This window comes from Anastrepha obliqua, chromosome 1 (assembly GCF_027943255.1).
Source record: "Anastrepha obliqua isolate idAnaObli1 chromosome 1, idAnaObli1_1.0, whole genome shotgun sequence".
Taxonomy (NCBI): domain Eukaryota; kingdom Metazoa; phylum Arthropoda; class Insecta; order Diptera; family Tephritidae; genus Anastrepha; species Anastrepha obliqua.
Genome location: NC_072892.1, coordinates 36482984 through 36500084, shown reverse-complemented (window position 1 = coordinate 36500084; position 17101 = coordinate 36482984). Strand labels below are relative to the sequence as shown.

General features: G+C 35.9%; 1 protein-coding gene across 1 annotated transcript; it reads right to left on the bottom strand.

The window, feature by feature from the left end:
• Nucleotides 1-865: 865 nt before the first annotated feature.
• LOC129253384 (methylcrotonoyl-CoA carboxylase subunit alpha, mitochondrial) lies at nt 866-5352 on the bottom strand. The gene is made up of 8 exons (XM_054891741.1): nt 5120-5352; nt 4245-5016; nt 3861-4165; nt 3604-3805; nt 3247-3535; nt 2990-3177; nt 2742-2916; nt 866-1163 (listed from the first exon to the last, which is right to left on the bottom strand). The coding sequence occupies exons 1-8, from the start codon at nt 5155-5157 to the stop codon at nt 1036-1038; spliced, it is 2097 nt and encodes a 698-aa protein (XP_054747716.1). The 5' UTR covers nt 5158-5352; the 3' UTR covers nt 866-1035.
• Between the last annotated feature and the right edge of the window lie 11749 nt (nt 5353-17101).

Below are 17101 nucleotides of genomic sequence, written 5' to 3'. Positions count from 1 at the left end.
TAAATAAAACATTTTCGAATTTAAATAAAATACATGAAACGAGTTTGAGATTAGGAAGACTAAAATATAGTCTTACATTAAAATCGAGAAAAGGCACTGCAAGCGTAATTTTTAATACTCCCAGATTTTTTTTTATCACAAAAATAATGTTAAGTGTTTTTACTAATTGAGTTTTTACTTTTACTTTCTATATCTACACTTTATTTCGTACGCTTTTTAGCTTATTTTGTGAGTAGGCATGAAAAGATAGATTTCTCGAGGCATTTTAAATGAACTAAAGAAAAAAAGAGTAGAATATGCAATGTGACGCGGACAACAGATAAAGAAATATTTTTATTTTTAACTGATGGTAAAACAAAATATATAAAAAAGTAAAATAATCATTATTAAAAAATAATTTAAGTGAAATAAAGAAAAAAGTGAAATATACATCAAATCAAAAAGGCTTTATATTATTATTATTATTATTAATAATTATAATTATAAAAGAAAAGTAATAACAAAAATATTAAAAATAAATGAATCTTAATATTTCAAAAAAATTTTGTGTACCAATTTTTTTGATGATAAACGGTTCACTAGACCGGGCTAGTTTACTGGAGCGGCAGCCCTTAGTCAGGAAAAACCCGAGCAATTCCGGTAACGTGGAACCGGCTGGCATGGGAATGCGTAGAACCGGGTGCCATGCGAATTTTTCTCTTATTAAGTATTAAAGTATGTGGCAAATAAAATGGGAATAAAAAGTTAAAATTTCTGTAACGTCTGCCATTTTTAAATGTTAGTTAAACCCATTTTGCGTACCATCAATGCGCCAAGATTTCGATAAATCAGTAAAACAGGAACTTTTCAATTTTTATCCACATTTTTTTAATGTACAAATATACTTTATATTATATATTTTTAACAAATAACAAAACCCTATTTTACAACTATTAAATGCTTCATTTACAATATTTGTGACATACACAATAAAAAATATAGTTTTTATATAAATGCGATTTCTTCTGGTACGATTGTCACTGATTTTTTCTATATTTACTCAGCAGCCTCATCTTCAAATATAATAACTGCTGCGCCTTTGGCAATATTTTCGCCTTCAACGCCACCTATAGACTTAATAGTGGCATCCTGAGGTGCTTTCAGAATATGCTCCATTTTCATTGCTATAAGAAAAAGGAAAAAGTTGCATATTTAAATGTTTTCATGTTGCATGATTCAATTATTAAAGGTTTGCTCACTAGTGACATTCGATTTTTGACACTCCCTTACAAAAGGTTGTATTTAAGAAGGTGAATAAAGTGGAAAATATTAAATCCTTTTTGGTAAAAATGGTAGCAATAAAGTATTTTCTTACTCAAATGGAAACAAACTGCGAACGATTTAAAAACTAAATTTTAATTAATATTTGAATGTAAATAATGGTACAAATAGAAGTTATTAGCGGAAATTGTCTATTGCCTGTCTAACATTAAAACAAGAAATTATTTCACTTAATCCCAGATTTTATTTTGTGAATTAGTTTTTAAATGTAAAACCGATCGCGAAGTTGCGTAGTTTCGCAAATATGAAACTATTTTGTTAAAAATAAATAAATAATTGGCACGTACAATTCTGTTAGGTGTTTGGCCGAGATTCTCCTCCTATTTGTAGCGCGGGTCTTGATGTTGTTCCACAAATGAAAGCCGAATTAAGCCGATTCCGGTAGATGGTTTGTTATGAGAAGCTTTTTCAAGCTGGTACTGTGCTTTGCTAAGCCTCCTCTGGACACTCCGTCCATCCATGGGAATGTGGGCTCATTGGAAAGGAGTTCCGTCAATCCCAACTTTCTTATAATGAGGTATGCAATGTTATCGATCGCGTCGGGACTATCCAATTATTCTCCCTGTCGTAACTCTTTGGGAAATGCTAGCTCTTTGCAAAACATGAACTCCTTCTAAATCAACACATCACAAGAAATAAAGCTTTGTAAATTCTCCACTCATCGATCTTGGATTACGTCAAATAATCTATCATGTGCTGACTTAAGCAGTATGTATTCCATGTCATACTACCATAGTCCTGAACATATCGATGAAAACTGTTGAGAGATTTGTTGCTCGCAAGCAGACCATTTTGAAAATGAAATGTTTTTTCCACAAATTTTACTTTTCCTCCACTTAAACTAAAAATTTCTAGAGCTAGCAACCCAGTTTCTTGCTAAGGGAGCCGATTTGTCAAGTAAGAACGAGAAAGCTGCTTACTGAGCAAACCTTTTATCATTGAATCATGTTCATGTTGTATAACATTAATAAATTTAAGTTTTAAAAAAGTGTAGTTAAAAAACAATAGTGTTTTGCGCATGTATTACACAGTAACGGGCGATTTAGTGATCCCACATTAATGTATGTAAACAACATCTCGTTTAAAGTATAAAACTGCGTATGTGAGGTTATCCGAATTTTACAGGAGAGAGTAAAAACTGTATTGTTTCGTTCCCTCGACAATAGGTTTTGCGTTACCGAAACGACCACAATTTATATCCGGCAAGGGACTGTCACTTTATGGGACATGCTACGCGGCTACAATAACAACAACTGCCTTATTTCAAAACGGCAACCAATTTTAGTCTAGTTTTATAAAATGTCTTTAATCCACCTACCATTTTTAATGGGAAATGGAGTGTCCGGTTAGCAAACCTCATTTTTGGGCAGAACCACGATACGCTGTTTTGCACTTTAAACGACGATATACATGTGTCTTACCTATGAGCACCGCTAAGCTATCACCCTTTTGCACTTTATCACCAGGTTTCACCAATATTCGCTCCAAGACGCCTGGCATTGGCGCCACAATTTTATTGCCTCCAATACCGCTATGTTCTTCGGAGAGAGCAGTTAGGAATTTCGGCTGCACTAATTCAAAGCTTAATTTGCCATTCTATAAAGTAATATAACGGTTAAGTAATAAATACATATATTTATAAAAAGTAATTATAATAATTTTTACTTACATCCAGAAAGACTGTAACTTCTGTGCCATCGATGTTAGCATTAAATGTTGAAATGCTGTTGTCAATATTTGCTCTAATTTTGAGCCGCTGACTATCCGGAATACGCTCTGATTTTACATTTTTCCATGGACCATTATCGACTTGTACTTGAAAGGCGGATTCGTCGTAGCGCACTTTTGTATTAAAAACTGTTTTGAAAATAATTTTTTTATAAATTACATGCTTTAGAAAAACTAATGAAATACTTCTCCACAGACCTTTGTCGTTCGCTTTAAGATTAAAACTCCTTATCAGCGAATAGTTCAAGCGTTTATTTTGTGCCGCATTAAATGGATCGTTTCTGCTGGAATTGCTGCCGAAAGTTTGCATTTCATTTAGGACTAAGGCAGTAACAGCTTTGCAAAGTTGTTCATCATTGATTTCGATGGGTGGGAAGAGTGTATTAAAGTGTTCCTCAATGAAGCCCGTGTGAACGTTTCCCTGTTGGAATTCTGGATGTGCAGCCAAATCAATGAGAAAGTTAATATTGGTTTCTAGACCGGTGATCTGTAAGCAATTGAGCAATTTTTAATGTGCTTTGAATTGGGTACGCATGCACATAAGTCTACACGTACATGATATTCGCGTAGCCGTGCGATTAGGCTATTCAAGGCCTGAGTCCGATTCTCACCCCAAACAACCAACTTTGCGATCATTGGATCGTAATGTACGGACACTTCGTCACCCTCTCGCACGCCTGTTTCGACCCGCACAAACTCATTCGGTTGCGGTGTCGCTAGGTAACGCAGTGGGCCAGCGCCAGGTAGAAATCCCTCGCTGCAATGAAAATGAATTAATACTAAATTTTATAATATATTTTTCTGGAAGTAACCGTGGATTTTCGGCGTAAATACGCGCTTCAAATGCGTGCCCCTTGCGTCTGATTTGTTCTTGCGTCAGCGGTAAACGCTCGCCTGACGAAATGCGTATTTGCCATTCGACCAAATCTGTGCCTGTGATCATTTCCGATATTGGATGCTCTACCTGCAGACGCGTATTCATTTCCATGAAATGGAACGATAGATCTTCTTTGTCCATGATAAACTCTACAGTGCCAGCGCCAACATAACCCACCGCCTTGGCGGCGCGTACTGCTGCTTCCCCCAATTCGCAACGAAGTTGCTCAGATAGACCAGGCTGTACATATACGAAAAATATAATAAATATATAACTAGAGCGAGAGTAGTGTATATTTTAAAAATCTTGCAATACTCACAGCCGGTGCTTCCTCAATGATCTTCTGATGCCGGCGCTGCACAGAGCAATCACGTTCCCACAAGTACACCGCCTCGCCGTATTGATCGGCAAATACTTGAACTTCTACATGTCTTGGAGAGCGTACATAACGCTCCAATAGTACCGAACTGTCGCCGAATGATTTCTGAGATTCGTTGCGCGCCGAATTCAGCGCTGTCAAAAATTCCTCTTTACTATCTGCAACGCGCATTCCTTTACCACCACCACCGCGCACTGCCTTGATCATTAGTGGAAACCCGATTTTGTCTGCCTCCGCTAGCAAACGTTCGTCGGATTGATCCTCACCATGATAACCATTGATGATTGGTACGCCTGCCGCGGCCATAATCGCTTTGCTTGTGCTTTTTATACCCATATCTCGTATGGCCGTGCTTGGTGGTCCCATGAAAATTACATTTTGACTTTGGCACAACTCGGCGAATTCCACAGATTCGGAGAGAAAGCCATAACCTGGGTGTATTGCTTGGCATTTAGCTTTTTTTGCGATTTCAATGATGTGTTGACCGCGCAAATAAGAAGCTGCCGACGCAGCTTCACCCACACGATATGCCTCATCTGCGAGCGATGCATGCAATGAGTGTTCATCTGGATCAGAGTATACAGCAACCGTGCGTACACCCAGACGGCGTGCAGTACGAATTACACGGCATGCGATCTCACCACGATTTGCGATTAGAATTTTGTCGATCGGCCGTACTTGGAGACTGGGTGATGCTTTCGTGCCGTAACTTCTGTGGGACAGTATATGCGGAAAGTATTTGTGAACACATGTTTATATAATCAATTTGTGGAGCATAACATTTTATTTTTATTTTTTAGTAAGCACATTGTTACCTTAACGTCAGAACATTTCGCAGCAATCGTGTATACATTCTAGCCTATTACTATTTATCAATAAACGAAAAGTTATTTAAACAACAAAACTAATAAATTCAGCTGAAATTGCACTTAATACTCTGCCCATAGGCCACTGTCATAGAAATATTCTTATCACACTTTCCCAACTACAACAGCTGTTCCTTCAAGCGGTGAATTTTTGATCGTATTCTGTTGCTAAAGGTCGAAACACAAGTAGCGTAAACAAATTTTGATGTTACTAACGTTAAAATTTTAGCTAAGATTAGGGATCATTCGGATTTTAACATCATGCGATAGGTTATCGTCGCGAATTTATTCTACAACTATGCATTTATTATAATTGCATTTTTTTAGTAATATTATAGACAAAAGTTATAATGGTGAATGAGCAGGTCTACGTTGATTCAGATTTGAGCAAGAAGTAAAATCTAAATTTAATTAATTTTTTTCGTTGCGTTAAAAAAAGAGAAAACAAGTTGGGAGTAGCAATCATTTTCAAACAAGTCAGTTCTCTTAGTACAGTAGTAATATTATAATTATGTTGTGAAAAGCCTCAAAGTGTGCCACCCAGGGGCGTCACAAAATGAGAAATGCGAAAAAATCAAAACTGTGAAATGAAAAGCTCGAAATTCTACAAAGTAAAGAAGTAACAGTGTTTTATGAACTCGCCATAAAATTCTGTGAAAAATTAAAGTTAACGGAGTGTCCATGTACTCCACCGGCATTGAGGTTAGTGAATAAAATGAACAGAAAATCAATTTATGTCTTTCTATAAGTCAAGGTATATTCAGACAGTGATCCTTAGCGTAAAGTTGTGCCTTAGTACATAGCCTATCACATAATCGAGGGCTAAGTTAAGTAATTCTAATATTAGCTTAATTGTTGGGGTTCACTAAAATGTCAAAGTTAGTAAGTAAAGTTATTCAGGTGTGGGGAGAAAAGTGTTTTCGAGAATATCGGAAGATAATTCCAAACAAATTACGCTATGAAGCAAAAAAATTTTCAAATAAATTTTTTATTTTCAAAATGTGACTTTCAGGTACATTTTTTGAAACCACTTTTGACCTGTTTACACTTTTTCTAAATATCCGTACATTTCTCAGAAGTAATTTTAGTTTTTATGTGAGAAGGTGTGACTGAACAAAACAAAACACATCAGTGCGTGATATTGATGCTGATGAATAGAGTGGCAAAAAGTTTACCTGTCACCAAAGTACCTATCAAGATACTATTCCGAGATGTTCCGAATTGCAGAAAAAGTATATTGTTCAAAATATATCTGATATTTCAACAAAATAGTTTTAATACATATATAATATGTATTCACTAGACAGCATTTTGGCTAACAGCGCTTTCTAGAAGGTGAAAAATTTCCTCGTGCAATGCTTGCAAGTTGAATGAAACTTTAAAACGTTTTTCGCTTTGTGATAAAACGGCAGTCACAAAGGGGCTCCCCGAGTAAAAGCTCGCCTAGATCTATCGGGTACAATAAAAATAAACACACATACATACCTATATACACATACAAGCCAATATATCTAAAGAGACTGCAACGAGTTAAAATAAAAGGAAAATCCCGTGAAATTATTCAAGGCAACATAAAACATACGCAAAATCAAACGAAATTTAATTAACAAATGGAAACGAAATACACTAAAAGAAATATAATACTGCCGATTCAAAACAAAAACCATTCAACCCAATTTAAAAAATAAGACGATAAAAAACTAGAAACTGCGATAATAACGGTGGTCTGTATAGTTCAGTTTTACGTCAAATACGTCAAAATACAGTTTGATTTCACAAAGAACCCTGGTGTTTTGCGGACATTCCTCCCGCTATTTTAATTAAAATGAAAAAAAAAAATTAAAATGGAGAGCGAAAGTTTAATTTAATTTTTTTTGTCAGAAAAAAAACAACTAAACCTTCTCAGGCGTTCCAGGGTGTTTAATTTTGTTTAAAAATTGTTTGATTATTGTTGTTCTAGCAGCATTAACATTCCCCATACTTACATACGGGGAATACTGCTAGAGTGGCAGTCCTTGGCCGGATATAAATCCGGGTCGTTTCGGTAACGTAGAACCGACTGTCGTAGAAACGTTGGAAATGAAAGTCGTTTTAATCTGATAACTCGCTGTTCTCGTGTTTGCTCGGACATAAACTGTCTACTGCGCATAACGTAGGATTTACACCGGAGATCTTCATGGATAGCTCGACGATAAGACACTCAGAAACATTAAGTTTCCTCGCAAGGACCTCATTGATTTTGAGGGGTCTTTGTCAATGATCGTTTACACTTGATGAATAAATTCTGCACATCGAACATTGTCCGAATGTTACTCGTATTTTTTGCATTTTGCAACAGATTCTGCATCCTCACCTGATGCTTCCAACTCACGGCGAACTTTATGAATGGTTAAACAGGCGCATTTAAAAATTTCTAAATCGATGTGATTGGCACATATGCGACAATAACTGCATGACTCTTCTTTTTTTGAATTAAGTTTTAGTCCTGAAAAAGAGCAGAAAGAAGAAGTATGGTTTCGGAAAGTTATAGCCACATATAAGCATTTCCCCAATAAAAAACATGTAGTGGTAAGTACTAGATAAAAATATTGATTACACTCTCTTTTGAATTGATGTCTATATCTTAACATTCAATCGAAATTTGTGATAAGTTGTAATTTTTACAATGCTATAAAAAAAAGGTTTCTGGAATAGTTGTTTCTTAAAATTATTTACCTTGATCCTAATGGTGTAATACAAGGTGAAGTCCAAAATAAACAATACTGGCGTCATAAAAATGTTTTTGATGTCGCCATCTTTTTAATGAGTTAGTGCGTTGGAAGTTACATCCCTAGCTGACTTCCAGTGAAAGCTTGGTGACATTCGGTTCAGTGGAAGCGAAGTTATTGCATCTAAACTGTCTGTATGTTTGTGTCATCGGTACAAAAATGAGTTTCGAACAAAGAGCTAATATCAAATTTTGCTTTAAAATCGGTTAAACGTTTGTCGAAACTTTTGAATTGATGAAAAAAGTTTATGGCCATAATTTTCTATCTCGTGCCAGAGTTCATGAGTGGTTTGCATGTTTAAGAGATGGTTGTGGAGACATGAATGACAATGAACATACGGGCCGCCCAAAAGGGCTTACGAAAGGTCTGTGCACGTTTTATTCCGTACAAGTTAACTGAATTCAACATTCGAAAGACCTCATTAAGGAGGCGAGAAAAGAGGAAAACTTCCTTTGCAACATTATAACTGGTGATGAAACGTGGTATTTCCAACATGAACCGGAAACTAAGCGTCAAAGTGCCGAATGGAAGACCCCAGACGAGTCATCACCCAAAAAATCGCGTTTGAAGAAGTCAAAAATCAAGTCGCTGCTCATTTGTTTTTACGATTCCAAGGGAATTGTCCACAAGAAGTTCATGGCAACGGGCCAAACCGCCAATGCAATTTTCAATCTTGGCGTCTTGAAGCGTTTGTTGCATCGCATTCGAATTCGAGTCGAATTTGCCATGAATACCGCGAACTGGCGCTTATTGGATGATAATGCACCATCTTATCGATCCACTCTGAGAATGATTTTTTGACTAGAAATCGCATTTTAACTAACAATCACTCACCGTATTCGCCTGATATGGCTCCCTGACCATCCAAAAGGCTTGTACCGACATCCTGAAGGACATTTCCGTCAATGACCTGAAACACTCTTTCGAAAAGCTTTTAGATCGCGCAAAACAGTTTATGGTGCCAGAGGGGACTATTTTGAATAAATCAACTCGAAGTTATGAGAACAAAGATCCTGTCATTTATATTTTAGCTCAGCCTTGTTTATTTTCGACTTCACCTTGTATTTATGCCCATTTTTAATTAATTATTTCTATAAATACAAACAGGCTTTCCATGGTGTTACAAATGTTAAGAGTCAATAATTTTTGTATAATGATGCACTTTCGAAGAATTTTTTTACGTTTTTATCCAAAGGGTGGTTAAATTTTAAGGGCCAATGTTAAATGTGAACCACACCTAAACGTCAAGTCTTTTTCTGCATTTCATTTAACACGTTTCAATTTCAGATTAATTCAATTTGAACCATGGAAAGATACATAATCGAATCGAACGCGTTAGAGTTATTCAGACTTATTATGAAAACGGGCGTTCAAATCAAAATGCATATCGCGCACTTCATCTAGCACATTTTCACCTCAGTGGATTCGTCAATAAGCAGAATTGCCGCATTTGGGCGAATGATAATCCAAGAGTGATTGTCGAAAAACCAATGCACCCACACAGAGTGACTGTTTGGTGCGGTTTATGGGCCACCGGCATCATTGGGCCGTATTTTTTCCAAAATGAGGCAGGTCAGGCATTTACTGTGAATAATGTTCGCTATCGTGATATGATAACGAACTTTTTATGGCCCAAATTGGAAGATATGGATGTGGACGATATGTGGTTTCCTCAGATCGGTGCCACTTGTCACACAGCTAACGAAACAATGGCTCTTTTGCGCGAAAAATTTGATAGGCGAATAATCTCACGTCGCGGCGATATCAATTGGCCGCCAAGATCATGTGATTTGACACCGTTGGACTTCTTTCTTTAGGGTTATTTGAAAGAAAACGATAAGACAGTAACAATTTAAGAGCTAAAGGATAAGATAATTCGGCACATTAACGGCATAGAACCCCAATTATGCCTCAGCGTCATCGAAAATTTGGACCATCGGATGGAGATGTGCCGCCGAGGCCGCGGTGGCCATTTAGGCAATATTTTATTTTATGCGTAATTGAGCTATATTAATTTATCATAATAAAGATAAATGACAATAATTTCTTAAAAAGTTGTATTTTGTTCAAAATCAACACCGGCCCTTGAAACCTAACCAGCCTTTATATTCGCATGCGCACTATATACCTATACACATATACTTGTATATAGGTATGTGGAGATGAAATATATTGTTTAATGCATACATACAATGAATTCAAAATACATTTTTCTTGTCATATTCTTTGGGATCACCATAGTAGAAAGAAAGTAGTAACATTTTTAAAATTTTATTGAAAAACTAAACTTATATTTGAACGACCCTTTACTTATGCATGCCTCTTTTGATGACCTTCAAACCGGTGTAAAAGTAATCGATTTTAGTGCCGTTTAAAATAACAATACTCCAACAATATGACTTTTATGATAAAACATAATGTAGTAAGACCGCCGATTAAATAACATAATGTCAACGAAGATGATAACAATAGCGCCACCTTCAGCAATAAATAACAAACAAAAAACAAAAGAATATCAAATATATTGTATGAGCAAATAATTGTTGTCAAACAAACACTTCTTAATTTGTGGTAATTCGAAACAGTAAAAATATGCGGAAGAAGAAGAAGCAGCTAATCGGATTTCGAATGAAAGCAGCGTGACAAAAGCTCAGAACTTTTGAAAGTGGATGCGAGTTGATTAACGACTATTATAAATCGTGCAAGAAAAGCGTGATTATAATGCTATGTTCAGGCGAATATTAATAAAATATTAAAGTGGACAAAATATTGGCAAAGAAGTTGCTGAAATGCTTTAAACACACACAAATATACTTAAGTACCATGCATAGTTGCAGAGTCGGTAAATGGTTATTGGCAGAACAAATGGAAGTGGTAGTCCGATAGTACTCGGCAGAAGTTGGTGAACTATACGTACCAAACCATACACTCTAATACTCGTACAAAGTATAAACAAAAAACGATGTGAAACTCTTGCGAGTGGATGTACTCGTAACTGCCTTGAAAACTATTATGTAGGTATGTCAGTGGAAGCATACTTATATATTATATATATATAAATATATATATGCATGCTTTTGATATTATTCAATTATAAGTAGCACCTTTCCAATTTTCAAAGCAGTAGCTACCACCTAAGCAAAACATGCAATAGCGGCCACTGCTAGCAGCAGCCAGCAACAGTGGCTGCACTGCAAAATACTCACACCGTTAACAGAAGTCAGAGAACTGACTACTGTTAGAGAACTGACTGCTGTTAACGAAATTTAACATTCTCTGCTTAATCTCTGGAAAAGTTACTACATACATATGTTAATAGTCTGGCTTTTGTTTTTTGCTGTGGTGAATTTTGGTTTGATGTATGCCCACATGTACCTCACTTAACATGAGCATAAAGTTTGTGTCTTTAGTCTTTAGTTTAAAGTACACCGGCACACATGTTGCTTACGCTTGAAATTTAATACATTGCAATCTCTATCAAGTTCGTAGTTAAGTGTTTAATGCGCATGTGTAAACGTTAAATGAGCGCTAGTCAGCAAGTGTGCAAAGAAATTGGTTATTAAGAAAAGAAAAAAAATAGTATAACAGCTAAAAAACAATTGGCGCGGTTTTGCGGGTTAATATATTCTTTAATTTTTAAGTTTTTGGTATTTTTTAACCTCAATTTGTAATTATTTCGTTTTGGCGCATGTTAATAATCGACTAATGCTGGAATATTTAAACAAAAATATTTGTAACCTTGTTCAATCAAAGCGGATACTGAGCAAAATGGAAGAAAGAATAACAAAATATGTATACCGCTGTAGCAGTGCATTTCATATTCTTAAACGATTTTTTTAGTGTGTTAAACGTTTAAAAGTGAAACGTGTGAAAAGTAAAACTTAAAAGTGCAGCCACACACACGCACATACATATGTATTATAAATAAAATAAAAATCAAAAAAACCTGTGTGACCCAAATAACTGAATTTGGTCATAAGAGTTTGCACTGCCAAGTGCTGAAGAAAGATGAAAAAGTTGTAAAGTGATTGAAGAGGCTATTACAGGAGGGATAGTTTAGAGTGAAATTTAACTCACCGTGGGATTTTTTTTAAATCAAATCAAGAGTAAATGACATAAAATAATGATATAGAAGTCATTGTATAAAAACCCCAAAAAATTAGTATATTAAAGAATCATTTTATTATGAAAAGGGTAACAAGAAAAAATTGCTTTTACAAGTATCAGTTTCTTGCAGCTACCAGCTATTTGGAAGGTTAAATAAATGTATTATAAATTTATAAAATAATTCTCAATTTTAATATTATCATGTTACGGGTCTTTGATAAGCCTCCGTAAACCCAATTATCAATTTAAAATTTTTCTCTCCTAACTTCTTGACTTAACAAGTAAAATAGCTCAATATATTATTGATTTAAAAGGTAATTTGTTAGTTAAATTTACTAATAGACTGGTATACTAATACTAGTATACTTAATTGGCGTTTAATTAATCTTCTTTGGCCTAAGAGCACATTTAAAAATAGAGAAACTCTTCTGACTTCAACTGATACTTTGAAAAAGAAAAGCATCTGATAAGGAACAGAAATCTGCATAAGCGTTTGATATTCATCGCTAATATAACCTCTAGATGTTGGTCGAATGGGAGCCAAAAATCAAAAATAAAAATATATAAAAAAAATTTTGGTGAAGTGTTTATTTTCTACAACTGTCTTGCACAAACAGAGCCATTTAGGAGAAAATGCAGAGATTATCCTATTTCCTCATCCTTCAAAGAGCTTCCACAGTATGAGCGTGAACGACTATTGAGCTTCACAGCATGTACTCTCAACAAACAACGCCTAATCTAGGCGTCTATATCAGTATTGAGAGTTGTGACTTTGTTAGCTTAAACAACATTCTTGATCAGCGGCGATTTACTCTCGGTCAAAAAATTCACAGCTTAAAAGTTAAAACGAAGCACTGTTCAGTTTTGTTCTGAGAAATCATTCCGAGGATACTTAACTTAGATCTGGCATCAGTCAAAAGTTCCCTGTAATTTCATTGTCACCTCGTACCCATATGAGCTGGATAGGGCAGCACTCAGAATTCAGGCGTTCTGTCAGTGAGAGGTTTTTTTTATCTATCTTTACTATCTGTCTTTGGAAAACATTACATTTAAATACTATATATGGAAACTTAAATTTAAGTTTTATGGACAGCTCCTGATAACGTTTGAGCCCAACTGCGAAGTAAGCGTAAAAAAATTTATGATATACTGTTTTCAAATATTACATCTGCTACACTGTTGCTTGTAAAGGGTATGCTGAAGGACAATCTGCTCGTAATCAAGCAGGGGCTCACAGAGCTTCGATATTTAATATCATGTTAAGTGTTAGAGTCCGTAGTACTTCACTGTTTCCAATAACGAGAGCTATTTGCACTCTACTTAATTGCCTAACCATTATAGTTTTCTCCAGAGATATCTATCAGACCAGGTCTCCATATATCTTTATCAGATTTAGTATATGCTAATCTACTTGGAACCATTAATCACCTGCTTCTTAGACAGAACAAAGGCTGCGCCCAGTACTCGAGTTCAATAAACAAATTCACAAATCCGACTAGAGGCTGAACTAAATTTCCTCGATTTTACTTGCCCTTTGTTCGTGGCGCAAAAATATTTAAGATAAGATGGAAGGATAGGAGAATAAACTCTATAGTTCTCAAATAATATCGAATTCGGCTCAGTTGGACGTCGACACAAAATGTGTCGCCTTGTAAACAGAGCCGGCATACTTTCTCAAAATAAACAGACCAGGCCGGTGTAGCCACGAGCGCAGTAGATAAGAATCAGTAAGAGTAACCTATAAGCAATCTTAATTAAGTCATCTAAACGGCTTGGAGTGTTTGAGAGAAAGATTTTGCGCAAGATTTTTGGACCTTTGCACGTTGGCAACGGCGAATATCGCAGACGATGGAACGATGAGCTGTAGCGAATAAAGATGCAGCGGCTACGTTGGCTGGGTCATGTCGTCCGAATGGATACAAACGCTCCGGCACTGAAAGTATTCGATGCGGTACCAGCTGGTGGTAGTAGAGGAAGAGGAAGGCCTCCTCTGCGTTGGAAAGATCAGGTGGAGAAGGACTTGGCTTCACTTGGTGTGTCCAATTGGCGCCGGCTAGCACGAGAAAGAAACGACTGGCGCGCTTTGTTAAACTCGGCCAAAATCGCGTAAGCGGTTATCGCGCCAATTAAGAAGAAGAAACGGCTTATGAAATAACTACTAACCGGCTATCCAACAAGCTTTGTCTGTATAAGATCACCCATCACATGCCAGTACTCCTCTCACTCTGACTATGCACAATCACTTATTAGTTGCTTAGAGTAAATCAGCTAAGGAAACAAAAAATAACTTCGCATGAGCCCCTCTCGTCAGCTCGTTGGCCTCCTCATTTACTGCGATCTCGTAGTGGCTCGGTATCCGAGACAGTAACACTGTATTTTTTCTTGCCAGAAGGTGGAAGCTAAGATATTACTGTTTCTTAGTTTGGATCAGATAGAGCTTTAACTAACACTTATTTAGTTGAAGGTATAACGGCAAATGCACCCTGCACACCTTTCATAAGGAGTATACTGGCTCAAGTTGGTATTCTAAGAATCTTAGAGAGATCTGGTAGTCCATATGCACAGCGTGATGAGAGTTTAGTATAACATATGTAAGTTAAAGCACCTTTTATACGTAGACCTAACGAAAATAAGAGCCAATTCGCCCACAAATAGACACTAGCTAAAATACTATTACATCCAATACTAAAAGTTAATGGTTAAATGCTTCTAGCACACTTATGTAATAGCCTGTCCAAAAGCTTAGTCACACTGATCAAATATTTGCGTTCCGGCAGAGCGCTTGTCCAGTGACATAAACCGTCTTGGTTTCCTACAGCCTTTTCGCTACCTTGTGAAATACGTCAATTGAACTTTGTGGTGAAATTAAAATTCGCGACACTTGCAATGACTGATTGTGGGAACTGTGTAGTCTAAGTGCCGGCGAATATGTTCACATGTTTTCTATTATACCTTCCCCAATTTCCTACTCAAATATTTTAGGTTTGAGAAATCATCTAGGAATTTTCGGTTAAAATGTATTTTAAGCATTTAGTCCACTGCTAATTCAAGAATTTCCATCAAAATAGTTTGATTTATTTTGTCTTTTAGTCCATTCCCAATCGAAGGAATATCAGAATAGCTGCTTGACATTATTTGGCATAATCTTTTATACTCGCCTCATTTTAGCGGTTATAGCTCCATAGAATCTACTCCTGCTTGTGTGACGATGAAAACCAAAAGAATGAATAAATACCTCAGCACTGCAGTTTATTCTGTAGTTTAATCAACCGGCATGTTGGGATTTGTTATAATGGGCCGAACAATTGTATTTCACTTCAGCTAAAGTATCGCTTGGCGATAGATTTTTCGTTGGAAAGAAAATACTCTTAGAAAACATAAACTCCGGTATACATTTCTTACTTACATTTGGAAATATTTTTTCAATGAATGCATTGTATTTTTGCTAAACACCATACATTGCCTTATTCAATTTTTTCTTTCAATTACAACAAACAAAACTACTTCCGTATTCGAGCTATGAAACATTTATTAGTCATAATCTTTCTTATTACAAACCCCTTTCCGTTGCTTCTCTTTTGCTTCTTTTCTTTTTTCGTTTGCCATACTAATTTTTTTCGAGGTTAGTTAATTTTATTAATACTTTGTAATGCGAATTATAGCTTCACACCCGGAACGAAGTGGAACGTGTGCAGTGCACACGAATGGTGGCACATGGTACACGGCACATGCCTGAATTTCTCTAGCGCTTTGGTTACCACTCGGGTTGGATGACTGGCTGGCGAGAGTCTGACTTTATGACATTGTTTAATTTAATGGCTATCTAACTCTCTCAACAATTTTCTGCGCGCCTGTTAGTGCAACATTGAGTTCGTACGTAGTTTTTTTTCTTCAAACGTATGCTTTGCTTTCCTTGTTGAATTACTCGGCTGCGGTACGTGTAATTTGTTGTATGATATTTGATAGTTCATAGTTATATGTACTTCAGGTACAAAGTTGGCCAAAAATTTTATAAAATAATTGAGTTATAAAGTTGTATGCGTACTTGTATTCTCTTTCTATGATTATTGCGTTATAGGCTAATTAAATTTTTATTTTACGCAATTTTGAATAAGAAAAGTTGTAAACATAAAAAACGTAACTTATACCAGTTTATATAGATCTATTATTAGTTTGGCATTATATTGGCGGGAAATTAAGATTTGTGATGCTCAAAGTTGAAAAATAAAAGTGAAGTTAAAAAGTGCTGAGATTTGCAGGTATTTTGCAACGATTGTGTGCTTCTTCATACAAACCACAAAAGAAAAAAACAAAAAAATAATAATATGAAATGACTTTAATAACTTGCAACTTTTATGATATTTGTACGTCTATGCATTATTGACAAACCAACTTAAGTCGACTTAGTACTTCTTTTCTGTAAGGCACTAAACTGCTGTTTTTCTCGAAATAAGGAGTGGTTAAATTGTAAAGGCCGGTTTTCATTTTGAATAAAATACAATTTTTTTACGAAATCATTGTCATTTCCCTTTATGATAATATTGGTTTGGCTCAATTATATATAAAATAAAATATTGGCCAAATGGCCGCCGCGGCCTCGGCGGCACATCTCCAAAGACCACCAAATGCAAACCCTTTACCTAAAGGGTGGTTAATTTTTAAGGGCCGGTATTGATTTTGAATAAAATACAATTTTTTTAAGAAATTGTTATAATTTCTCTTTATTATGATAATATTGGTATGGCTCAATTACGTATGAAACAAAATATTGGCCAAATGCCCGCCGCGGCCTCGGCGGCACACCTCCATCCGATGGTCCAAATTTTCGATAATTGGGGTTCATGCCGGTAATGTGCCGAATTATCTCATACTTTAGCTCTTGAATTATTGCTGGCTTATCGACGTACACCTTTTCTTCCAAATACTCTCAAAGAGAGAAGTCCAACGGTGTCGTTGACGTTTAGGTGTGGTTCACATTCAACATCGGCCCTTGAAATTTAACCACCCTTTATTTAATAAATTAATCATTTATTGCCGTAGCTTGAGTAAGCATCTT

What these genes read in the sequence shown, in the direction of transcription:
- LOC129253384 (XM_054891741.1), bottom strand. Translation starts at nt 5,157, where the DNA reads ATGTATACACGATTGCTGCGAAATGTTCTGACGTTAAG. An exon ending in CGAAATGTTCTGACGTTAAG is followed by an intron (nt 5,017 to 5,119) that starts GTAACAATGTGC and finishes ACTGTCCCACAG; the next exon opens with AAGTTACGGCACGAAAGCAT. An exon ending in TCATTGAGGAAGCACCGGCT is followed by an intron (nt 4,166 to 4,244) that starts GTGAGTATTGCA and finishes GTATATGTACAG; the next exon opens with CCTGGTCTATCTGAGCAACT.